Raw genomic sequence first — 26,263 nt, forward strand, 5'->3', positions numbered from 1 at the left:
CTGGGAGGAGGGCAGGATTCCTGCAAATAGGCCATTGTGTATGCTTTAAGCTATAGGCAACATCTCTGAACAAGTTACAAGTTAATCAACTTGTAGAATAAGGAATAGAATACAAAGGTTAAAGTAAAAAAAAACAGACCCAATATGGAGTCAGATCTGATAGATTGTATTGTTTTTGAATCCTAAGAACCCAAGGTGGTGTAAGGAAGAAGCCTCACCGATACATTGTATTGTTTTTGAATCCTAAGAACCCAAGGTGGTGTAAGGAAGAAGCCTCAGTGAGGATTGTGTAGGACCACCATGAGTGCAAAGTGTGCCTACACACAGCTTCCAGGCAAGGCAAAAGCAGGCGTGGAATCCAGCTAATAGCCTTATTTGCTAAGCTGTGCATTCTGACTATGGGGTTGCTAGGCCTGAGGCAAAGGCACCTTTTGCTAATTAATATAAAAGTATTGTCTACTTGATAAGATGTGTGCCTGTAGGGCTGCATTCACCCAGAGAGACTCCTTTTTTCTAATTTGCACAAAGATGCCATATGGGCTAGCACAAACTGTGGGACTAGGGCTATAGGAGAGTTTCTTGGAGTTGGTGAACGCAAGAATAAGGATAAATAAGAGAAAGAAGGAAAGGAAGGTTATGCTACTAATGCTTTAATCTCTTTCTGGGTTCTTTAGCCCCTCAGCTCACTTACAAACTGTGCTATTGGTACTTGCTCCCAGTCCATATATTCTAATAGCATATCTAGTTGGGAAGAGAAACTAATGAATGAATAAACTAATAAACAAGTCCCTTTATTTCAGAGCTAAATAAACATCTCTTTTGGGAGTTCACTGTATGAGGTTATAGTGTTTTTTGTGCTGGTCTCAGCCTATCAATAACTAATGTCATGGCTGGACTACCCTCTGTGGTTCGTGTTATGATAGCGGAACACCCTTCAGCAATAACCATAGGAAACTTTGAAAAAATACAGGTTTATTACTTACAGGGCTTGGAAATTACACAGCACAGCTGGGTCCACATGGTGAGGTTGAGGTTGGAGGGAAGGAGACAGAGAAACAACACACATGTAAACATGCAGGCCAGGGGGTTCTGCTTTTACTGGGTCAGAGGTGCGGGCCTAGGCTTTCTGGTGCTCATTCTTTATTGGCAAATTTAAAGCCTGGGAAGAGAAAAAAAAAATCAGTCCAAATGATCAGTTATCAAAGCCAACCAAGATCTTTAAAACAAAGAAGCCTCAGTGGGGAAGGTGGCCTGGCTCTTTGTCTCGTCTTGTGACTGGCAGTGTGTTCATTGGACATAGCCATTCTTGAAGTGGATGTCTCTTTGAAGTGGATACTTTGGCAATCAAAACTTAAGCCAGGCGCTGGCATTACAAAAAGTCAATGCTTAGGGTTTACACTGTTGCTGCTAAGTCGCCTCAGTCATGTCCGACTCTATGCGACCCCATAGACGGCAGCCCACCAGGCTTCCCCGTCCCTGGGATTCTCCAGGCAAGAACACTGGAGTGGGTTGCCATTTCCTTCTCCAATGTATGAAAGTGAAAAGTGAAAATGAAGTCGCTCAGTCGTGTCTGACCCTCAGTGACCCCATGGACTGCAGCCCACCAGGCTCCTCCATCCATGGGATTTTCCAGGCAAGAGTACTGGAATGGGGTGCCATTGCCTTCTCCAAGGGTTTACACTATAACGTAGCAAATGCGGAGAGCAAGAATCTAAGTTTTGGAGGTGAAAGAGAGAGGATGTGTTCACCCAAGGTGCTCATAGAGAAGGCAGAGCATCTCCCTCTGATGTAAGATTTGTCATTTACCCAAATGTGTAGGGATAGGTATTGCCAGGGTCCTCAGAGGCACTAGAGATACAGCCAGGCACCTAGCTGAAGCATTTCTTGCACTCAGAGCAGTTTCAGCTGGCTAGGTCTTGTAGTTACAGTGTCCTCAATACCACAGACCAGGTAGTTAGATCATCTGGATATGCCTTTGGAGTTGGACAACACTCAAATTCGTGCCTTGTTTGTGTATTCCTCCAGATGAGCTTTGAGATGAGTCATGAGACCCTGTACTTGGCAGTGAAGCTGGTAGATCACTACCTTATGAAGGAAATATGCAAGAAGGACAAGTTACAACTCCTTGGTTCCACTGCTTTTCTGATTGCAGCAAAATTTGAGGTGAGCCCAAATCCATGGGACTTGGAGAAAATTAATCAATTTCTGTCCAAGCCATATATGTATGTATGTACATTTACATATGTATGTATATATGTGTGTGCATGTGTATATATATTATATACATGTATACCACATGTATGCATGTGTATACATTTGCATATATGTGTATCTCTGTGTGTATACAATTACATTCATGAACACAATTAAGTTTTCCTATCAAATTTTTGTCTGTCTTCCATAGCAGGGAAGCTGGTATTGGGTGCAAATGGTGGTGTATTTGATTCCTGGCATCAACAAAGTTCTCCTGTTTCCTCTTTGAAAATGTGTGTATGTAGACATATTCCTAGTTAAATGAGTTGTTCTTTTTAAAGCTTACTTCTGGACCATAATTCTCTGTCCTCACCCACTTTTCTTCCAGCAACTCCATCTCCCTCTGGTGGAGTCTTGAATTGCATGTATAAGGAAGCGTTTCCAAATCTAGGTGCTGGAGACATTTAAGAGAAAATGGCCTAGTGTAGATGGTAGTGAGTCCACGTAAATTACTTTTGAAGTAGCATTATAAAAGCAAGTAGTTGGCCATAATCCATCTAACTATCTGATTCTTTCCTCTTCCTCAGGTACTAAATGGTCTTGTTCAACTCTCATTTTTCCTTCAAATAGGCTAATAGTATAAAACCTTATGGTTTAGGAACAGAGAAGTAGTAACTTCTACTGAGTGCGAAAACCTTTAGAACTGTGGATTTGTTTTTGTGTTCCCTCCTCAGCTGTATCCCTAAATAGCTTTCCACTTCCCTTCACTCTCTTCTTCACTCGCTAGCTCCTACCAAGATCAGTACCTCCCTCTCTAACTCAAACTCTCCCTCCTTTGCTCCTTACTTGCTTCCTTCTTGCGCCAGTTCTGGCCCACATCCCCGCTTCTGGCCTTCACTCCATTTCTGCCCTTACTCTGCTTCTGTGCTCATTACACTTCCGCCCGTGCTCCATAGCTCCCTTCCTCCCTCCAGCCTTCTTTCAGTTCCTTCCTTGATCCCTCAGTCTGTGCTTTGAACACTCACTCCATGCTGAGCTTCCTCCCTCCCTCCCTCCCTCCATCTGCCCACCCACTTCTTTCTCTTTCCAGCCCTCATTTTCTTTATCTTTCTCTTGATTTCTCCTCCCCTCCTCACTTGCTCCCTCCTTCCATGATCCTCTCCTTCCTACCCTGGTTCTATCCCTCATTCCTCCATGCCTCCCTCCCTCCTACCACCTTCCCACCCTCCTACCCACCCTGTTTCTCTCTCCATCTTATGCTCCACCCTCCCTCCCTTTCCTTTGTTTACTCTCTTTTCTCCTTCCCTAGCTAACTCTCTTCCCTCTGTCCCACACTCTTTCTCTTGCTCTTCCTTCTCTCTCCTTCCTGTTGCTCTGCTGGTGCCTGCTCCCCTCTCTCTTTCTCCCCTCCCCCTTCCCCTCTTACCCCTTTCCCTTCTCCCCCTTCTTTTTCTGCTGGTTCCTTCTCTCCCCTCCCCACTTGCTCCTTCCCTTCCTATCTCCCATCCTTGCTACATGGTACCCTGGCAACATGACCCCCCCGCTTAACTTCCTTCCACCTTCCTTCCCTGCTGCTAAGTCGCTTCAGTCGTGTCTGACTCTGTGCGACCCCATAGACAGTTCTACAGGCAAGAACACTGGAGTCGGTTGCCATTTCCTTCTCCAATGCATGAAAGTGAAAAGTGAAAGGGAGGTTGCTCAGTCGTGTCTGACTCTTAGCGACCCCATGGACTGTAGCCCACCAGACTTCTCCATCCATGGGATTTTCCAGGCAAGAGTACTGGAGTGGGGTGCCATTGCCTTCTCTGAACCCTCCTTCCCTGTTTGCTTCTTTTTCTTCCTTCTCTCTCTTCTCCCTCCCTCCCTCCCTCGTTCTCCTGATGTTTTTCCTCTCTGACTCATTTCCTTCCCTACTCTCTTACTCCCTGGTTCCCTTATACCTCCTCTCTCCTTGCTCCCTCTCTGCTCAACTCCCTCTCACTCATGCTTGTTCCTTGTTCCACTCCATCCTCTTTTCCTTCCTGACCTCTTCTTTCCCTGGCTCTCCCCCTCATTACTATCCTCCTACCCTCCTTCCTGCCCTTGCTTCCTAACCTTTTTGCTTTTCTTCCTCTTTCCCTTCCTCTTCTCTCACTCTCTCCCTTGTTCCCTGCTTCCTTCTCTAGCTCATTCCCTTCCCTGCTCACTGGCTTCCTAGTCCATTCTTTGCTCCCCTTCCTCTCTCTTTTTCCTTCTCTCTCTCCCTGCTCCTCCCTCTGCCTACCTAGGGATGTCCTTGGGAATTGAGCAAGTATTCCCTGCCTCAACCTCAAGGGGGTTAAAAAGAAGCTAGGGATCCCTGGCCAGCCAAGCACAGGAGGGAGAAGGAAAGTGCAAGGTGCTCTTGTTAGCAAATTTTGGAACCAGGAGTGCCTGTCCTTTGGTTGTCAGGACAAAGAACCTCCACTAGGTTTTTTTGGAGCAGGAGTGTCTTCCCCTCACAAGACAGAAGTACAGAAAGACTTTTGCAAGGGGAGGTAAGGAGATGATAGGAGAAGAGAAGAAAGGAAGGAGCCACTGGTAAGTAGAGCAGTAGAAGGGAGAATTTCTTGTTCTGGTCTTGTCACTAGGTGGCTGTGTGACCTCAGGCAAGTCTCTTTCTCTCTCTGGGCCTCAATTTCCTTGTCTGCAAAACCAGAGGATTGGTCCAGTTTGTGATCTAAAGATAGAGAAAGTTGTGACAAGAATGCTGGAGTGGGCAGTGAGGTGCAGCTAGAGAAAGGATTCAGGGGTCTTCCTACCTCCTCTTCCTCACCCCAAAGCTCAATTTCAACCTGCAGAGGGCGGGACATGGGAAGGTGCTCCTGAATGGGGAGAGAGGTGTTGTTCTCACCCACCATCTGCCCTGGATCTTCCCAGTCTAGCCCCCCTTGCATGTCCTCCCACCGCCTTCAGTCTCTGCTTGGGTTCCCTCTGTGCCCTTCTCTCTGTCTCTCTTTCAGTGCCTTTTACCCCAACAGTGCCCCCTCCCAAACATCCTTATTCATTCCTTAGACTAGGAAACAAAGTGTGGGCTTAGTTTCCATCTCTAGCTCCCCTTTTTGTGGCCTCTTTCCTTCCATTCCCCTCAGAGCAGGCCTCAGAGTTCCCATTTCTGGCTCTCACTTATCAGAAGAGAGGTCAGTGCTTCCAGTCCATGCGCTGTGTTGTGCCACTTGCAGTGCTGTAAGACTCTACCCAAAAAGGCCTTGTCCTCTCCCCCTGTGTCTCTGATTTTGTTTTTCAGATGGACTGCTCACATCAACCAGATGCTGGCTCTCAGAGCTACCCTGAAGGTTTATTCCAGGGAATGTTATTACCTCCTATCATTCACCCCCTCTTCCCCTGCCTTGCATCTCCAAGCAGAGAAGGATGGGTTGTCTTTGCCTGTTTGTGACTGCCTCTCCTCTCCACCCACAGGAGTGCTACCCACCTAGTGTGGATGACATCCTGTACATCTGCAACGATATTTATAAGAGAGATGAGATGCTCGCCATGGAAGCCAGCATCCTGAAAATCCTCAAATTTGATATCAACATTCCCATCGCCTATCATTTTCTGCGCAGATACGCTAGGGTAAGAGGGCGGAAGCACATCTTCATTTTCCCACTGCTGAGTTAGTCCCCTCCATTCCCAGAGTAGCTCCCTGAGTGGTAGGGAAAGGGACAACTGAGGACAGGGGAGTTTCTTCAAGCCACCCTCCTAGAATGGTGATCTTTATGGAGTGTGGTGGTGGTGGTGGTGGTGGTGGGCAGAGAAAATTGCAGATTTCCATGGTATGCCTGTAAAGTTTTGAGGTGAGGGCAGAGTAGGGGAGGGGAAGAAGATTCTTTAATCAGGAAGGGACACATGAGAAGTTTAGAGGAGATGCTAGCAAAGTTCTCTTCCTTCACCTGAATATTGCTTACAAGGGAAATCATTTTGTAATTATTCACTTATTCTACAAGTGTGTTTTGTGGTAGGATTTATGTGTGTGTGTATGTACATATAAATATACATGAAAAGTGTTAATCGCTCAGCCGTGTCCAACTCTTTGCGACCCCATGGACTTAGCCCACCAGGCTCCTCTGTCCGTGCATTTCTCCAGGTAAGAGTACTAGAGTGGGTTGCCATTCCTTTCTCAAGGGGATCTTCCTAATCCAGGGACAGAACCTGGGTCTCCTGCATTGCAGGCAGATGGTTTACTGTTTGAGCCACCATGGAAGCCCATAAATATATATGTGTATATATGTGTCTGTGTGTGTGTATGTATGTAATATATATGTATGTTAAAATTATACGTGTGTGTGTGTGTGTGTGTGTAGATTCAAACAAGAAAAGATTTCTAGTCTGGAACCTGGTACAAAGATAGCAGTTGGAGGCCTTTGGCCTTTCAAAGGATGGCATATACAGAAAAGGGAGGTGGGAGGGTACCATAAGTACAGTTGGTATTTTGGCTTAAGATCCTAAAGATGGCAAATACCATTGCTGATTTCAGAATCCCCCCTCCTAAAGATTCTGTGCTTTAGGGACAGGGTCCTTAGTGTGGTCATGGTGGCAGAAGTACATCGCTCAGGCAGAGAACCATTTAGGCCCAAGGTAGGATAGCTGGAGTGAGTGCAGGGGTCATCTGCTTGGTGCCAGTGTTCTGAATTGATTGCTGAGTCAGTCTTCTTCCTGCCTTTAGTGTGTCTGTGCCAGCATGAAGACACTCACCTTGTCCCGCTTCATCTGTGAGTTGACCCTGGTGGAATATGACTATGTCCAGGAGAGGGCTTCCAAGCTCGCTGCTGCCTCCTTCTTCCTGGCGCTCTGCATGAACAAGCTCGGACACTGGGTAAACACTTGTGGGCAGTGGGGAAGACGGGGTGGGGATTTAAAAGCACAGGGTCAGCTCTGGAGGAAGGTATAAGTTAGGGTTGTGGGAGACTCTGTGACAAAACTGCTGCATATGTGCTGTTATGAATCCTTTAACATCTTGACCTCTTAGGGGCCTGGCTGCCTAAAGGTTTTCTGTAGCCCTGGTTTTGAAGTCTTTTATTTCATTTTTCTTTGTCACAGTACCATTTGTTCTAAAGACAGCTTACCTGAAATCCCAATATCACAAAACAGACTAATGTGAAATTATTTTGATTGTGGCAGGGGGTGGGGTAGACCCACTTGCCTTACCCCCATGCCACCCCTGCTCCTAGCAGTCCTCTCAGCAAGGTTGGCCCCCTACAGGAGAGCTCACTGGAACAGGATTTGGCAAGTACTGACCCAGAGAATAGAGCAGTGAAAGTAATGTCCGTGTACATAACAGGGGACTCAGACATATACTATAGTACTCTTCTCTGAAGGGGAAGGCCTCCACAGCCTCCTTCCCCAATATAAATAAAATGTATATTTGATGCTTTCTTAATTTTATGAAAAATTGTGAATAAAAACAACTTTAGAAAACTATGAACTTTTAAAGATGTAAATGAAATCCAAGTAGAAGAGTGTGTTCACAAAGGAGCATACTCTTCCCAACCTCCCCTAGGCCCCTCCAGCCTAGAAATTCTAGCACCACTACTGATGGAAAAACCTCTGTGTGCTGAGAAAGAGCCCTAAAAACAGTTGTGTGAACTTGGACAAGGCCCTGAAATGTCTTGGGACAGAGAAAGCATTCAGTAAATGGCAGTGATGATGATGAAAAAGAATATGTAATAATGGTTAGCATTTATTGAATGCTTAGATGGTGGTCTAAACATTTTGTGTATTAACTCACTTAATCTTCACAACAACCCTATGAAATCAACAGTATTATCCCTATTGGACAGATAAGAAATAAGTTCCCATGTTTGGCTAATGAGAGGCAGAGCTAGGCTTTGAGAACTACGAGTCTGTTCAAAGTATATACCTACTCTACAATCAGAATGGATGTGGCCATAGCTCTGGCGTCATGATCCTGGAGGCCCTATGCTGACCAGGCTTTGGATCCTGGGGAAGGTTGGTAGTCTTCAGGGAGGACGGTTGAGAGGCTCAGGGCAGCAAACTGCTTGCCAACCAGCATAGAAATATCTCATTATTTTAATATTTGATGTGGATGTACTAACATCAGCTAAATGTCAGTCCTGATCTGAACTCAGGTAGTCTGGCTTCACAGTCCTGTACACTGTATGTGTGTGTGTGTGTGTATATATATATATATATATATATATATATATATATATATATATACACTCCTATATACACACATACACACACACTCCTATAGATGAGAAAGGCTTCACACAGAATATGACTTTTGAGTTGGGTCTTGAAAGATCAGTAGGAACATGTGAGAAGGGACATTCTAGGCAGAGGGAAGAATGATTGAAAGGACGTGAAGGCAATAAGGAAACTGATTTTGGGGAGGCAGATAAGATATTTCCTATGGACAGAGCAGGGAACGTATTAACAGGGAATGGTGAGAGGTGAGAGCAGCATTCCAGTGACTGCCCTTTGCCTGTGGCAGTGGTTTCCAATATTCAGTAGAGCCCTGAGATTCCTGCAGAAGTATCTCAGGGCCATGTAAAAGGGAAAGGGATCCAAATTGGTGGACTTCTTATCCCCTGCCCCCAATTCCAGGTAAGATATTTGGAAAAAAATGAGTTCCGGGAGAATAATTTAAGACGTTTTAAGAAAACTCCTGCTTTGCAGAATAATCTTCCTTTCTCTACCTGTGGAACTCCCATTAGACTTTTAGCACCTATTGTAGATGTACGCTTCTCTACAAAGCTTTCTGTGGCTCTCCCAGACAAAAGTCATGGGTCCTACAGCTCTTTTCCTCTAGTGTCCCATGCTCCGTTCCCTGGTAGCACTTCCCACACATTTTGTAATTCTCTGTGTGCATGTCGTCTCTCCCACTAGACTACAGACTCCTCAAGGGCAGGAGCCTTAGTCATCCTTGTATTCCCAGCATTGTGTATGAGGCTTGGTTAATATTAATCCTAGCTCGTATGGTATGGGCATGTGCTAAACTCTGTTTCATGTGCTTTATGTATATTAACTCATTTAATCCTATTATGTAATTACCGTGATGATCCCCATTTGGCAGATTTACAAACAGCGGTACCGAGAAGTTAAGTAGCTGGTTCAAGGTCATGTTGTAAGTGGAGCTGGAATCTGAACCCTAGCAGCTTGCCTGCAGAATCTTCGGTCTTAAACACTCTGCAATGCTCCTTTTGCCACATGCTAGGCATCCTTAAAGTTGAATGAGAAAATAAATGCGTGAAATGATAGCTGTTCAAGCCAGAGAGGAAGAACAACCTTAAGTTCCTGATGGCTGTTTTGTTGGGACCTTAAGTTTGTTCTGAGGTTTGCCTAGCCATTGGCTCTTAACCTGAGAGTGCCTAAGTTATAAACTCTGTCCTGTTCCTTGAATTCTTAGTGGATTTCAGTTTAAATACCTATGACGGGGCCTTGTATCCAGCTGGTACATATGGATATAGCCATTCCACTAGCTTGCAGATAAAACATATTTTTCTAGGTAGTACCCTACAATTATTGGCCAGTGTCTGTGCTGTATGAGTCTGAATTGTTTGACTATCTTCTCTGCCTGTACTATGGATAGGAGGTTTGGACTTGCGTATTGGAAACAGGAAGGGTCTGCTTCCTATCATAAATGTTACTGTTCATGTTGCTTCTTCCAGGCTCCTATCCTGGAGTATTACAGTGGCTACCGGATCTCTGATCTTCACGCCTTGGTCAGGCAGCTGAACATCCTACTGACTTTTCATTCTTGCAATAGGCTCAAGGCTGTACGTTCCAAGTATTCGAACAAGTAAGTATCAGTCTCCAGTTGAGATTGGGTTTATGCTTCGTCATGGGGAGGCCCAGACTAACCTCACTTAAGGGGAAAGAAGGATTCAGATACTTTTTTACCTTACTTTCTGTTCCAGAGTTAAAGCAAGATAGGGAACCAAGGGCCAATGTCCCACTTATTCCATGGAGCCTCCTTGCTTTGGCCTGTTTCACACTGAGCAGACCCCTCTTCCTTTTGCAGGGTCTTCTTTGAAGTCACCAAAATCCCACCCTTGGACATGTTGGCACTGGACAGAATTTTGAGGTGTTGCTAATTCTGAGGCCGAGGGTCTGGTACTCCGGCAGCAGCCACCAGCGCTGGGCAGGCACATAAATAGGCTGTATTTATTCTGTCTTTGGATTTGTCTTTTCTTCGCTTTTCCTCATTTTTATACTGTTTGTCTTTTCCCAAACTGATAATGTTGTAAATGTTTAAATCTTTTTGTTTACAAAAGAAAAGTTGTTGTAATATTTGATTATAAATTTAATAAAAATGATGGTTGTTGTTAAAATGACTCACTTCCCCTTTATTGCTCAGGAGCCCCATACGTAGCCCACAGATGTATTTTCCTCTGCCTAGTAAAGGCTGTGCCTCAGGGTCTGGCTTATCCAGTTTCCCTCTTTATTTGAAGGCCTTCTCTTCAAAGGAAGAGGAATTGAGCTAGGTGTACATTGATGGATGAGTCTGTAGAAGGAGCACCCTGGTGCTGGGAGAGGCAGTCCAGAGAGAGAGACCCCTTACAGACAGACAGGCCTCAGTGTTCGGATCTGGGGCAGCTGGATGTGTGGCCCAATATCCATCAGTCCCCTTTTCTGGTTGCCTGCTTTCTTTGCTGCTTCCTACATGATGAAAAGGTAGGGATCAGGATTTTCACTGAAGTGTACCCCTACTTTTGCAGTTAGGTGACTTTCTAGAGTCTAAATTTGAAAACAACTTGGCATGGTGCACTGAAATCTTTTGGTCCTTCAGTCAAGAGGAAAAATTTCCACCGGTGAAATCTGCAAGATGTCCCATGAATGGAAGCATCAACCACTTGCTCAATCCTTCATAAAGCTTTCAGGAGGTTCTACTCTCCCTATCCTATGTTTGTGGTGAGGTATACTGATACAGCACTTCCCTGCTGGCTCAGACGGTAAAGAATCTGCCATTTGAGTTATTAGCAGAGGACTTGGACATCCTCTGTGCCAGTTGATGAAGAGCCACTGCCCCAGTCTTGCCTCTAGGACTTCTAGGACCTCCCCACAATCTAGCAACTGAATCAGGTAATGTCTGTCATAGCAAGAGAGCTCCAAGGCTCTGTTCTAGTGTTGTGACTGGCAACTGTTGTGATTGCTCTGTGGCCGATTATCACTTGTCAAATATTTTGAAATTTAGTCCTGGAGGTAGGTATCTGGTAGAAGGGGGAAGTCATTGAAGACTCTCCAATTCTCACCCGAGTCCCCAGGCTAATCTGGTCATATCTCCTTCTCTGATGAGTTGGACACAGGAGGGAGAGCGTGCCATGCCTTAGATGCTTTCTTACCCATTGTGTTAATTTTCCATTCTGTCTCCCAGCTTGCTTTGTTTTGGTGACCAAGTATCATTAGGTTTATGCCTGTCCCCTCCCACTGCCTTGCAGAGTGACTGAAGGGTACTGCCAGAGAGGTCCAAGCTGCTTGGCAGTGATTTAGCTGGTACAGCCAATTTTGTATAAACATGTTAAAAGCACTAGGCTGGAAGCTGTCTTGCAAATCTCCAGCCTCACTAAAAGCAGATCTCTTGTCTGTACCCGGTTTTTAATCCTGCAGCTTCATCAGGGGAAACAATTGACTGTTTTACTTTCCGTCCTTTTTTCCACGTCTGTTGTCCTTTAGTGATGCTAATGAAACTGTTAGTCATTTTTGTTGTAGTTGTTGCACATGTCTTAAAATTTATTTTACACTCATCACTACTTCAGAAGCAAGTTAGCTCTTAGACCTGGATCTTGTTATTTAATGCCTTACTAAAGAAACACACCTATTTCTTTATCAAGATTTTGTGTCTATCTTTTGATTCCTCTGGTTCAATATAACTGATTTTCTTTGAACCTTATGCATTTTCAACAGTTTTATTGACATAAAATTCACCCACTTATAGTGTACAAGTCTATAGTTTTTAGTATATTCACAGAGTTGTATATCTATCATCACAGTCAAATTTTGGAACATTTTCATCATCCCAAAAGAAACCCCATACCCATTAGCAGTCAGTCCCCATCCCACCCCATCCCTACCCCCTAATCCTAAGCAGCCATTGGTTTACTTTCTGTCTCTGTAGATTTACCTGTCCTGGACATTTCATATGAATTAAATCTTACAGTGTGTAGCCTTTTATGTTTAACTTCTTTCATTTAACATAAGATTCATCCATGTTGTAGCATGTGTATTTCATTTCCTTTTATTGATGAAAAATATTTCATTGTATGTGCTGTGCTTAGTAGCTCAGTCGTGTCTGACTCTTTGTGACCCCGTGGACTGCAGCCCACCAGGCCTCCTCTGTCCATGGGGATTCTCCAGGCAAGAATACTGGAGTGGGTTCCCATGCCCTCCTCCAGAGGATCTTCCCAACCTGGGGGTTGAACTCAGGTCTCCTGCATTGCAGGTGGATTCTTCACCAACTGAGCCACCAGGAAAGCCCATTCCATTGTATAGATACAGCATATTTTGTTTATCTAATCATCAATTGATGGGAATGAGGGTTGTTTTCACTTTTTGGCTATTATGCATGATTCTGCTTTGAATATTCATGTACAAGTTTTTGTGTGCACATGTTTTCATTATTCATGCATATTTACTGAAGAGGGAAATTGCTGGACCATGTACTGCTTTACATTACCATCAGCAATGTATGAGGGTTCCAATTTCATTACATCCTCTGCAACACTTTTTATAATGTGTCTTTATCAGCCATTCTAGTGGGCATGAAAGTGGTATCTTCCTGTGATTTTGATTCACATTTCCCTAATGGCTAAAGATGTTGGACGTTTTTATCTTGTGCTTATTTGCCATTTGTGTATCCTCTTTGGAGAGATATCAGTCCAAATTCTTCGCCCGTTCTTATTTGGCTTATTTACTTCTATATTATTGAATGGTAAGAATTCTTTACATAATCTGGGATTATATTTATGATTTCAAATATTTTCTCTAATTCTATGAATTGTCTTTTCACATTCTTGATTGTGTTAATTGAAGCATAAAAGTTTTTAATTTTGTTGAAGTCTAAATTTATCCAAGAAACCATGGCCTGTCAAGATCATGAAGATTTACCTGCATTATTTCTTCTTGGGAGTTTTATAGTTTTAGTTCTTATATTTAGGTCTTAAATCAATTTTGAATTAATTTTTGTATATGGTGTGATATAGGCATCCAATTTCATTTTCCTGCATGTGGACACGTGACCGAATTGGTTGCCTGGACCCATGCTTGGGTCCTAGCCTGGGATCAGACCTCTTGTCTTGGCCAGGGAGGTTCTTTTTCTGATCAGATTTGCACAGCTAATAATGAAACCAATTCTGAGACTAGAACTGCTGTTGCTGCTGTTTAGTTGCTAGGTCATGTCTGACTCCTTGCGACCCTATGGACTATAGCCCGCCAGGCTCCTCTGTCCATGGGGTTCTCCAGGCAAGAATACTGGAGTAGGTAGCCATTACCTTCTCCAGGAGATCTTCTGACCCAGGGATTGAAACTGGTCTCCCACATTGCAGGCAGATTCTTTACTGTCTGAGCCACTGGGGAAGCCCCAAGACTAGAAGAGCACAAGCTTTATCTGATGGCTGAATAATGGAGAAGCAGGAATTTACTTACAAATCAACTTCTCAACCTGCTTTGGGCAGAGACATCATATATATAAGAAGTTCAATGTAAAAGGTGGGTAATTGGAAAGAGAGGGAGGGATATTCTTGACTTACTTTAGAGCAGGGGTGTGGTTTGGACCAGAACTGAGGCAATTCTTCTTTTTAGTCCTTGTATGGGTTTTTCTGGTGGTTGTCATGGTAATTGGGTTGGGAAGATCCCCTGGAGAAGGAAATGACAACCCACTCCTGTATGCTTGCCTGGGAAATCCCATGGACAGAGGAGTGGTGGTGGGCTACAGTCCATGGGGTCACAAGAGTTGGATACTACTTAGCGACTAAACCACCACCACCACCTGGAAAATACACAGCACACCTGGGGCCACACAGAAAGATCAAGGGTTTGGGGAGAGAGAAAAAGAGATACAGAGACAAAAAGGGAGAGGAGAGAGAGAGGGAGATAGAGTGACACAGAGACAGAGACAGAGAATGAGCGAGCAAGCTTCTATTGAAGGTGGGAACCTCGGGTTTCTGGGGCTCCCTCATTATTGGTGAATTTTAAAATGCAGGAGTGGAATTTGAAACCAGAGAAGAGAAAAAATAAGCAGTCCAAATGGTCAGTTATCAAATCAAACAAGATTGCTATAACAAAGGAGTAGGAACTGGGGTGGGGATGGCTAGCAATGTGTTTTTTGAGGTTGCCGTCTTTGAAACGGGTGCCTCTTTGAAGGGGATGTCTGGGCAATCAAGGCTTAAGTCAGACATTTGCATTACAAAAAAGAGAAAATCCAAATGCCAAGACTTATACTGCAACATGATATGTCTTTCCATTTATTGAAGTAGTCTTTTCAACAGTGTTTTACAGTTGTCAGAGAAATATTTTTATATTTCTATTGTTATATTTATTCCTAAGTATTTTTTAATGGAGCCATTAAAAAGTCTTGACCACTTTGAATTTCTTACATGTTTCAACTATGGCCTTGTAAGAGGGTCATCTCTTTGAGTCTTTTTTTTTTTTTTTTCTTTGAGTCTTAATCAATTTTACCTCCCAAATATTTCTTGAATTGGCATTCTCATCATCGTCTCTATTACCAACTGCCCAGATTTGAGATCTCATCTATTACCTAGATTACTATAGTACTTTCCTAACTGATCTCCCTATCTTTAGTGTTGTTCCCTTCAAATTCACCTTCCATATCACCACCGGAGTGATTTATTTAAAATTCAATTCTAGATTATAGTTCTGGGTAAGATGGTTAAGTACTTGCTACTCTTTGTCCATCACTGAACACAGTCATAAAACCTGGACAGAATTCACGACACAGCTGTTTGAGAATACTGAAAAGTAAATAGCTGTAGGAAGACTAAAGAAAAACATCAGAATTTGAGAATCCAACAAACCAGTGGTGAGTTTCCCACTCCTCCTACCCTATTCCCCAACCTGAACTTAATCCATTTGGAAACGTGAAAGTGGTTACTGTAGTACAGTCAGAGAGTTCCAGGAGAAGCCCTCTAGTTCTTGTTTGAGAAGTGAGAGAAGGGGAAAGTCCTCCATTTTCCCCTTTATTTCTCTTCTCTCACATCCCAGCCCTCAGGCAATCATGCAGTGGCAGCAACAGTGGCAGCAGTGAAGCCATCAGGAACCAATATTCTTGGAGAGGGGAACCCTTAGTCTCTGATGAAGCTGTGGCCATGAGAGCAGAACCACTTACTGTTGCTTTTTTTTTCTCTCTCTGTTTTCCCACTGCTTGTTTCCAGATGTGGCACAATTGCAGAAGTGAACACTTTCCAACTGGAGGCCTGAAAGGGAAATCCCAGGGTACCACTGGTGAGACTGGAGAAGTAGGAGTTCAGGAAAATGACCCCATAATGTTTTTTGTTAATGAGCTCCTGGATACCCACCACTAACCTGTGCCTATGTTGATTAGATCCCAATGAGCATACCAAAGAACTGAGATAACTGACTTTTATCTAGATTCCAGACTGACCACTTAGTGACACATACCAGACAAATCTGAGTTAACATTTGAAAACTGAACTGACATTGAACCATCAGCCCACAGCAGGCTGGTGGGAACATATGGCCTGAACCTAATCAGATTAAGTGCTAAAGCAAAAATATAAATGCTTTCCATACTTAGAGTTTTGTAATGTCATATATGAAATGTCCAGGATATACTCCAGAATTATCAGCCATATAAAAAACCACAATGATTTCAAGTTGCATGGCAAATAAATACATTTAAAATTTAAAAAAATAAAATAATAAAAAAACAGCCACAACCAAAGGATGCAGATGTTGCACTTATCTGAAAAAGACTTTGTCAATTAACTATAAAAAATTCAAATGCATAGCACAAACACTCTTGGAACAAATGTTAAAATACAAAGCCTAATCAGATAAATAGAAGATATAAAGAAGTAGAAACTAGATGACAACTTCAGAATTGAAAAATGCAGTTGTTTAGTTGCTAAGTTGTGTCTGACTCTTTTGCATCACCATGGACTGTAGCCCCCCCAGGCTCCTCTGTCCATGGGGTTTCCCAGGCAAGAATACTGGAGTGGGTTGCCATTTCCTTCTCCAGGGGATCTTCCTGATTCAGGGATCAAACCTGTGTCTCCTGAAATAGCAGGCAGAATTTTTTTTTTTTTTTTTTTTTTTACCGCTCAGCCACTAGGGAAGCCTGAAAAATACAATAACTGACATTAAAAAAAATTCACCAGATGGGCTTAATAGCAGAAGTATGATGTTAGAGGAAAGAGTCAGTAGACTTAATTTTTTAAATTAATTTATTTAATTAGAGGATAATTACTTTATAATATTGTGATGTGTCTTCCCCAATGCTGAAACCCCCTAACACCTCCTTCCTCACCCTATTCCTCTGGGTTGTCCCAGAGCACCTGATTTGAGTGCCTTGCTTCATGCATCGAACTGGCACTGGTCATCTATTTTACATATGGTAATATACATGTTTCAATGCTATTCTCTCAAATCCTTGCCTTCTCCCACTGAGTCCAAAAGTCTGTTCTTCATGTCTGTGTCTCTTTTGCTGCCTTGCATGTAGAATCATCAGTACCATCTTTCTTTCTTTTTTTTTTTTTAATTGATTTATTTTAGTTGGAGGCTAAGGCTAATTACTTTACAATATTGTATTGGTTTTGCCATATATCAACATGAATCCACCACGGGTGTACACGTGTTCCCCATCCTGAACCTCCCTCCCCATCCCATCCCTCTGGGTCATCCCAGTGCACCAGCCCCAAGCATCCAGTATCATGCATCGAACCTGGACTGGCGACTCGTTTCATATTTCAATGCCATTCTCCCAAATCATCCCACCCTCGCCCTCTCCCACAGAGTCCAAAAGACTGTTCTATACATCTGTGTCTCTTTTGCTGTCTCGCATACAGAGTTATCATTACCATCTTTCTAAATTCCATATATATGCATTAGTGTATTATATTGGTGTTTTTCTTTCTGGCGTACTTCACTCTGTATAATAGGCTCCAGTTTCATCCACCTCATTAGAACTGACTCAAATGTATTCTTTTTAATGGCTGAGTAATATTCCATTGTGTATATGTACCACAGCTTTCTTGTCCATTCATCTGCTAATGGACATCTAGGTTGCTTCCATGTCCTGGCTATTATAAACAGTGCTGCGATGAACAATGGGCTACACGTGTCTCTTTCCCTTCTGGTTTCCTCAGTGTGTATGCCCAGCAGTGGGATTGCTGGATCGTATGGCAGTTCTATTTCCAGTTTTTTAAGGAATCTCCACACTGTTCTCCATAGTGGCTGTACTAGTTTGCATTCCCACCAATAGTGTAAGAGGGTTCCCTTTTCTCCACACCCTCGCCAGCATTTATTGTTTGTAGATTTTTGGGTAGCAGCCGTTCTGACCGGCGTGAGATGGTACCTCATTGTGGTTTTGATTTCATTTCTCTGGTAATGAGTGATGAGCATCTTTTCATGTGTTTGTTAGTCATCTGTATGTCTTCTTTGGAGAACTGTTTAGTTCTTTGCCCCATTTTTTGATTGGGTCATTTATTTTTCTGGAATTGATCATAAACTCTAGATCACAAAGAAGCAACAATTTTTCAAGTATTGAAAGATTTATCAGTTCGGATATACAGCAAGAAAATATCCCTCAGGAATGAAGGTAAAATTTAGAACACAATTTTAGATAGAGGAAAACTAAGAAAATTCATAGCAAGCAGACCTTGTGAAAAAGAATTGCTAAAGGAATTTTTCTATCAGTTCAGTTCAGTTGCTCAGTCATGTCCGAATGTTTGCATCCCCATGGACTACAGCATGCCAGGCTTCCTTGTCCATCACCAACTCCTGGAGTTTGCTCAAACTCAAGTCCATTGAGTGGATGGTGGTTGGTTGATGGTGATGATGCCATCTAACCATCTCATCCACTGTTGTCCCAATATTTCCCAGAATCAGGATCTTTTCCACTGAGTCAGTTCTTCACATCAGGTGGCCAAAGTATTGGAGCTTCAGCATCAGTCCTTCCAATGAATATTCAGGACTGATTTCCTTTAGGATTGACTGGTTTGATGTGCTTGAAGTCCAAGGGACTCTAAAGAGTCTTCTCCAATGCCACAGTTCAAAAGCATCAATTCTTTGGTGCTCAGCTTTTTTTTTATTTTTATGGTTTGGACCATCTCTCACATCCATACATGACTACTGGAAAAACCATAGCTTTGACTAGGTGGACCTTTGTCAGTAAAGTAATGTCTCTGCTTTTTAATATGCTGTCTAGGTTGGTCATAGATTTTCTTCCAAGGAGCGAGCATCTTTTAAATTCAATGCTGCAGTCACCATCTGCAGTGATTTTGGAGCATAAAAAAATAAAGTCTGTCACTGTTTCCACTGTTTCTCCATCTATTTGCCCTGAAGTGATGGGACTAGATGCCATGATCTTTGTGTTTTTTTTTTTTTTTTAAATTTTGAGTTTTAAGCCAGAAAATCTCTTCTGTCCTCTTTCTGTATCATCAAGAGGCTCTTTAGTTCCTCTTGGCTTTCTTCCATAAGGGTGGTGGCATCTGCATATCTGAGGTTATTGATATTTCTCTGGGCAATCTTGATTCCAGCTTGTGCTTCATACAGTCTGGCATTTCACTTGATGTACTCTGCATAGAAGTTAAATAAGCAAGGTGACAATATACAGCCTTGACGCACTCCTTTCCCAATTTGGAGCCAGTCCATTGTTCCATGTTAGATTCTAACTGTTGCTTCCTGACCTGCATACAGATTTCTCAGGAGGCAGGTAAGGTGGTCTTATTTTCCAATCTCTTGAAGAATTTTCTACAGATTGTTGTGATCCACACAGTCAAAGGCTTCAGCATAGTCAGTAAAGCAGAAGTAGATGTTTTTCTGGAACTCTCTTGCTTTTTCTATGATCCAATGGATGTTAGCAATTTGATCTCTGGTTCCTCTGCCTTTTCTAAATCCAGCTTGAACATCTGGAAATTCTTGGTTCACGTACTGCTGAAGCCTGGCTTGGAAAATTTTGAGCATTACTTTCCTAGCATGTGAGATGAGTGCAATTGTGTGGTAATTTTGAGCATTCTTTGTCATTGCCTTTCTTTGGGATTGGAATGAAAACTGACCTTTTCCAGTCCTGTGGCCACTGCTGAGTTTTCCAAATTTGTTGACATATTGAATGCAGGACTTTAACAGCATCAACTTTTAGGATTTGAAATAGCTCATCTGGAATTCCATCACCTCCACTAGCTTTGTTCGTAGCAATGCTTCCTAAGGCCCACTTGACTTCGAACTCCAGGATGTCTGGCTCTAGGTGAGTGATCACACCATCGTGATTATCTGGGTGATGAAGATCTTTTTTGTATAGTTCTTCTGTGTATTCTTCCCACCTCTTCTTAATATCTTCTGCTTCTGTTAGGTCCATACCATTTCTGTCCTTTATTGAACCCATCTTTGCATGAAGTGTTCCCTTGGTATCTCTAATTTTCTTGAAGAGATGTCTAGTCTTTCCCATTCTATTGTCTTCCTCTATTTCTTTGCATTGATCACTGAGGAAGGCTTTCTTATCTCTCCTTGTTTTCTTTGGAACTCTGCATTCAGATGGGTATATCTTTCCTTTTTTCATTTGCCTTTAGCTTCTCTTCTTTTCTCAGCTATTTGTAAGACCTATTCAGACAACCATTTTGCCTCTTGGCATTTCTTCTTCTTGAGGATGGTTTTGATCACTGCCTCCTGTACAATGTTTCAAACCTCTGTCCATAGTTCTTCAGGCACTCTATCAGTTTTAATCGCTTAAATCTAATTGTCACTTCCATTGTATAATCTTCAGGGATATGATTTAGGTCATACCTGAATAGTCCAGTGGTTTTCCCTACTTTCTTCAATTTAAGTCTGAATTTTGCAATAAGGAGTTCATGATCTGAGCCACAGTCAGCTCCTGGTCTTGTTTTGCTTAATGTATAGAGCTTCTCCATCTTCAGCTGCAAAGAATATAATCAGTCTGATTTCAGTGTTGACCATCTGGTGATGTCCACGTGTAGAGTCATCTCTTTTCTTGGAAGAGGGTGTTTTCTATGACCAGTGCGTTCTCTTGACAAAACTCTGTTAGCCTTTGCCCTGCTTCATTCTGCACTTCAAGGCCAAACTTGCCTGTTACTCTAGGTATCTTTTGACTTCCTTCTTTTTCCTGTCCCCTGTGGTGAAAAGGACATCTTTTCTTGGTGTTAGTTCCAGAAGGTCTTGTAGGTCATCATAGAACAAACACATGAAAAGATGCTCAACATCACTCATTATCAGAGAAATGCAAATCAAAACCACTATGAGGTACCATTTCATGCCAGTCAGAATGGCTGCGATCCAAAAGTCTACAAGCAATAAATGCTGGCGAGGGTGTGGAGAAAAGGGAACCCTCTTACACTGTTGGTGGGAATGCAAACTAGTACAGCCACTATGGAGAACAGTGTGGAGATTCCTTAAAAAACTGGAAATAGAACTGCCTTATGATCCAGCAATCCCACTGCTGGGCCTACACACTGAGGAAACCAGAATTGAGAGACACGTGTACCCCAATGTTCATCGCAGTACTGTTTATAATAGCCAGGACATGGAAGCAACCTAGATGTCCATCTGCAGATGAATGGATAAGAAAGCTGTGGTACATATACACAATGGAGTATTACTCAGCCATTAAAAAGAATACATTTGAATCAGTTCTAATGAGGTGGATGAAACTAGAGCCTATTATACAGAGTGAAGTAAGCCAGAAAGAAAAACACCAATACAGTATACTAACGCATATATATGGAATTTAGAAAGATGGTAATGATAACTCTGTATGCGAGACAGCAAAAGAGACACAGATGTATAGAACAGCCTTTTGGACTCTATGGGAGAGGGAGAGGGTGAGATGACTTGGGAGAATGGCATTGAAACATGTATAAAATCATATATGAAACGAGTCACCAGTCCAGGTCGATGCACGATACTGGATGCTTGGGGCTGGTCCACTGGGACAACCCAGAGGGATGGTATGGGAAGGGAGGAGGGAGGAGGGTTCAGGATGGGGAACACATGTATACCTGTGGCAGATTCATTTTGATATATGGCAAAACCAATACAATATTGTAAAGTTAAAAAATAAAAAAAAAATAACTGTTCAGCTTCTTTGGCATTAGTGATTGGGGCATAAATTTGGATTACTGTGATATTGATGATTTGCCTTGGAAATGAACAGAGATCATTCTGTCATTTTTGAGATTGCACCCAAGTACTGCATTTCAGACTCTTTTATTGACTATGAGGGCTACTCCATTTCTTCTAAGGGATTCTTGCCCACAGTAGTATATATAGTGGTCATCTGAATTAAATTCTCCCATTCCAGTCCATTTTATTTCAGTGATTTCTAAAATGTCGATGTTCACTCTTGCCATCTCCTGATTGACCACTTCCAATTTACCTTGATTCATGGACCTAACATTCCATATTCCTATGTAATATTGTTCCTTACAGCATTGAGCTTAAACACCAGTCACATCCACAAGCTTTGGGTCCATCTTTTCATTCTTTCCACAGTTATTTCTTCACTATTCCACCAGCAGCATATTGAGCACCTACTGACCTGGGGAATTCATCTTTCAGTGTCCTATCTTTTTGCCTTTTCATTACTATTTATGGGGTTCTCAAGGCGAGAATACTAAAGTGGCTTGCTATTCCCTTCTCCAGTGGACCACTAGAACTCTCCACCATGACCCATCCATCTTGGGTGGCCCTGCATGGCATGGTCATAGTTTAATTGAGTTAGACAAGGCTATGATCCAAGTAGCGCTACAGCGGCTGCGACCGGCGCACTAAGCGCGGCCGAGAGGAGATACCCTGTCCGAGGTCAGGGGCAGAAGCCGGGAGGACCCCATGACCAAATGGCAGCAGCCAAGAGGAGTTACCCCACGTCCGAGGTCAGGGGCAGCGGCGGAGAGTGCCAGGCTGCAACGGCACAGGAACGGCAGAGAAGAGCTACCCAAGTCCGAGGTCAGGGGCGGCGGCCAGGAGGAGCTACCCCGCGTCCGAGGTCAGGGGCGGCGGTGGGGAGGACCTACCCCATGTCCACGGAGTGGTGGCTGCGGGGACACAGGAGGGCCTAGAGGCGCTATCCCACGCTGAAGGTCAGGATGGGCGGCGGTGAGGAGATACCCCTCGTCCAAGGTAAGGAGCAGTGGCTGCGCTTTGTTGGAGCAGCAGTGAAAAAATACCCCATGTCCAAGGTAAGAGAAACCCAAATAAGATGGTAGGTGTTGCAAGAGGGCATCAGAGGGCAGACACACTGAAACCATACTCACAGAAAACTAGTCAATCTAATCACACTAGGACCATAGCCTTGTCTAACTCAATGAAACTAAGCCATGCCCATGGGGCAACCCAAGACGGGCGGGTCATGGTGGAGAGATCTGACAGAATGTGGTCCACTGGAGAAGGGAATGGCAAACCACTTCAGTATTCTTGCCTTGAGAACCCCATGAACAGTATGAAAAGGCAAAATGATAGGATACTGAAAGAGGAACTCCCCAGGTCAGTAGGTGCCCAATATGCTACTGGAGATCAGTGGAGAAATGATCCCAGAAAGAATGAAGGGATGGAGCCAAAGCAAAAAGAATACCCAGCTGTAGATGTGACTGGTGATAGAAGAAAGGTCCGATGCTATAAAGAACAATATTGCATAGGAACCTGGAATGTCAGGTCCATGAATCAAGGCAAATTGGAAGTGGTCAAACAAGAGATGGCAAGAGTGAATGTCAACATTCTAGGAGTCAGCGAACTAAAATGGACTGGAATGGGTGAATTTAACTCAGATGACCATTATATCTACTACTGTGGGCAGGAATCCCTCAGAAGAAATGGAGTAGCCATCATGGTCAACAAAAGAGTCCGAAACACAGTACTTGGATGCAATCTCAAAAACAACAGAATGATCTCTGTTCGTTTCCAAGGCAAACCATTCAATATCACAGTAATCCAAGTCTATACCCCAACCAGTAACACTGAAGAAGCTGAAGTTGAATGGTTCTATGAAGACCTATAAGACCTTTTAGAACTAACACCCAAAAAACATGTCCTTTTCATTATAGGGGACTGGAATGCAAAAGTAGGAAGTCAAGAAACACCTGGAGTAACAGGCAAATTTGGCCTTGGAATACAGAATGAACCATGGCCAAGACTAATAGAGTTTTGACAAGAAAATGCACTGGTCATAACAAACACCCTCTTTCAAAAACACAAGAGAAGACTCTACACATGGACATCACCAGATGGTCAACACCAAAATCAGATTGATTATGTTCTTTGCAGCCAAAGATGGAGAAGATCTATACAGTCAACAAAAATAAGACCAGGAGCTGACTGTGGCTCAGATCATGAACTCCTTATTACCAAATTCAGACTTAAATTGAAGAAAGTAGGGAAAATCACTAGACCATTCAGGTATGACTTAAGTCAAATCCCTTATGATTATACAGTGGAAGTGATAAATAGATTTAAGGGCCTAGATCTGATAGAGTGCCTGATGAACTATGGACTGATGTTCGTGACATTGTACAGGAGACAGGGATCAAGACCATCCCCATGGAAAAGAAATGCAGAAAAGCAAAATGGCTGTCTGGGGAGGCCTACAAATAGCTGTGAAAAGAAGATAAGTGAAAAGCAAAGGAGAAAAGGAAAGATATAAACATCTGAATGCAGAGTTCCAAAGAATAGCAAGAAGAGATAAGAAAGCCTTCCTCAGTGATCAATGCAAAGAAATAGAGGAAAACAACAGAATGGGAAAGACTAGAGATTTCTTCAAGAAAATCAGAGATACCAAAGGAATATTTCATGCAAAGATGGGCTTGATAAAGGACAGAAATGGTATGGACCTAACAGAAACAAGATATTAAGAAGAGGTGGCAAGAATACACAGAAGAACTGTACCAAAAAGATCTTCACGACCCACATAATCACAATGGTGTGATCACTGACCTAGAGCCAGACATCCTGGAATGTGAAGTCAAGTGGGCCTTAGAAAGCATCACTACGAACAAAGCTAGTGGAGGTGATGGAATTCCAGTGGATCTATTTCAAATCTTGAAAGATGATGCTGTTAAAGTGCTGCACCCAATATGCCAGCAAGTTTGGAAAACTCAGCAGTAGCCACAGGACTGGAAAAGGTCAGTTTTCATTCCAATCCCAAAGAAAGGCAATGCCAAAGAATGCTCAAACTACCACACAATTGTGCTCATCTCACACGCTAGTGAAGTAATCCTCAAAATTCTCCAAGCCAGGCTTCAGCAATATGTGAACCATGAACTTCCTGATGTTCAAGCTGGTTTTAGAAAAGGCAGAGGAACCAGAGATCAAATTGCCAACATCTGCTGGATCATGGAAAAAGCAAGAGAGTTCCAGAAAAACATCTATTTCTGCTTTATTGACTATGCCAAAGCCTTTGACTGTGTGGATCACAATAAACTGTCGGAAATTCTGAAAGAGATGGGAATACCAGACCACCTGATCTGCCTCTTGAGAAATTTGTATGCCAGTCAGGAAGCAACAGTTAGAACTGGACATGGAACAACAGAGTGGTTCCAAATAGGAAAAGGAGTACGTCAAGGCTGTATATTGTCACCCTGCTTATTTAACTTATATGCAGAGTACATCATGAGAAACCCTGGACTGGAAGAAACACAAGCTGGAATCAAGATTGCCAGGAGAATTATCAATAACCTCAGATATGCAGATGACACCACCCTTATGGCAGAAAGTGAAAAGGAACAGAGGACCCTCTTGATGAAAGTGAAAGAGGAGAGTGAAAAAGTTGGCTTAAAGCTCAACATTCAGAAAACGAAGATCATGGCATCTGGTCCCATCACTTCATGGGAAATAGATGGGGAAACAGTGTCAGCCTTTATTTTTTTGGGCTCCAAAATCACTGCAGGTGGTGACTGCAGCCATGAAATCAAAAGACGCTTACTCCTTGGAAGGAAAGTTATGACCAACCTAGATACCATATTCAAAAGCAGAGACATTACTTTGCCAACAAAGGTCCGTCTAGTCAAGGCTATGGTTTTTCCTGTGGTCATGTATGGATGTGAGAGCTGGACTGTGAAGAAGGCTGAGCACTGAAGAATTGATGCTTTTGAACTGTGGTGTTGGAGAAGACTCTTGAGGGTCCCTTGGACTGCAAGGAGATCCAACCAGTCCATTCTGAAGGAGATCAACCCTGGGATTTCTTTGGAGGGAATGATGCTGAAGCTGAAACTCCAGTACTTTGGCCACCTCATGCAAAGAGCTGACTCGTTGGAAAAGACTGTGATGCTGGGAGGGATTGGGGGCAGGAGGAGAAGGGGACGACGGAGGATGAGATGGCTAGATGGCATCACTGACTCGATGGACCTGAGTCTGAGTGAACTCCGGGAGTTGGTGATGAACAGGGAGGCATGGCGTGCTGTGATTCATGGGGTCGCAAAGAGTCCGACAGGACTGAGCGACTGAACTGAACTGAACTGATGATCCAAGTGATCAGTTTCATTATATTTCTGTGATATGTGGTTTCCATTGTGTCTGGTCTCTGATGAATAAGAGGCTTATAGAAACTTTCTGATGGGAAGGACTGGCTGTGGGGGAATGTGGGTCTTGCTCTGATGGGTGGGGCCATGCTCAGTAAATCTTTAATCCAATTTTCTATTGATGGATGGGGCTGTATTCCCTCCCTGTTGTTTGGTCTGAGGCCAAACTTTCGTAGGGTTATTTGTTAATGGCGACCTCCCTTAGAAGGACTTACGCCAGCACTGTTGTATTCAGTGTCCCTGACCCCACAGAAGGCCACTGTCAACCCACGCCTCTGTCAGAGACTCCTGGACACTCTCAGTCTGGCTCAGTCTCCTGTGGGCTCAGTCTCCTGTGGGGTCACTCCTCCTTTCTCTTGGGTCCTGGTATGCAT

At 43.2% G+C, this 26,263-nt stretch overlaps 1 protein-coding gene across 2 annotated transcripts in view; it reads left to right on the plus strand.

Moving 5' to 3' along the window:
* The window catches only part of CCNB3 (cyclin B3), a 60,076-nt gene extending 49,565 nt beyond the window's left edge, over window positions 1–10,511 (plus strand). Inside the window, exons 7-11 of one of the 2 annotated variants that reach the window (XM_070785193.1) lie at window positions 2,026–2,163; window positions 5,632–5,787; window positions 6,878–7,027; window positions 9,846–9,976; window positions 10,199–10,511. In XM_070785193.1, coding sequence (XP_070641294.1) covers window positions 2,026–2,163; window positions 5,632–5,787; window positions 6,878–7,027; window positions 9,846–9,976; window positions 10,199–10,271 — 648 coding nt within the window. In that variant the 3' untranslated portion in view covers window positions 10,272–10,511. The remainder of the gene's footprint in view (window positions 1–2,025; window positions 2,164–5,631; window positions 5,788–6,877; window positions 7,028–9,845; window positions 9,977–10,198) is intronic. The other variant, XM_070785192.1, reaches the window with a different exon arrangement.
* The last annotated feature ends 15,752 nt before the right edge of the window (window positions 10,512–26,263 follow it).

The sequence above is a fragment of the Bos indicus genome, chromosome X (assembly GCF_029378745.1).
Source record: "Bos indicus isolate NIAB-ARS_2022 breed Sahiwal x Tharparkar chromosome X, NIAB-ARS_B.indTharparkar_mat_pri_1.0, whole genome shotgun sequence".
Taxonomy (NCBI): domain Eukaryota; kingdom Metazoa; phylum Chordata; class Mammalia; order Artiodactyla; family Bovidae; genus Bos; species Bos indicus.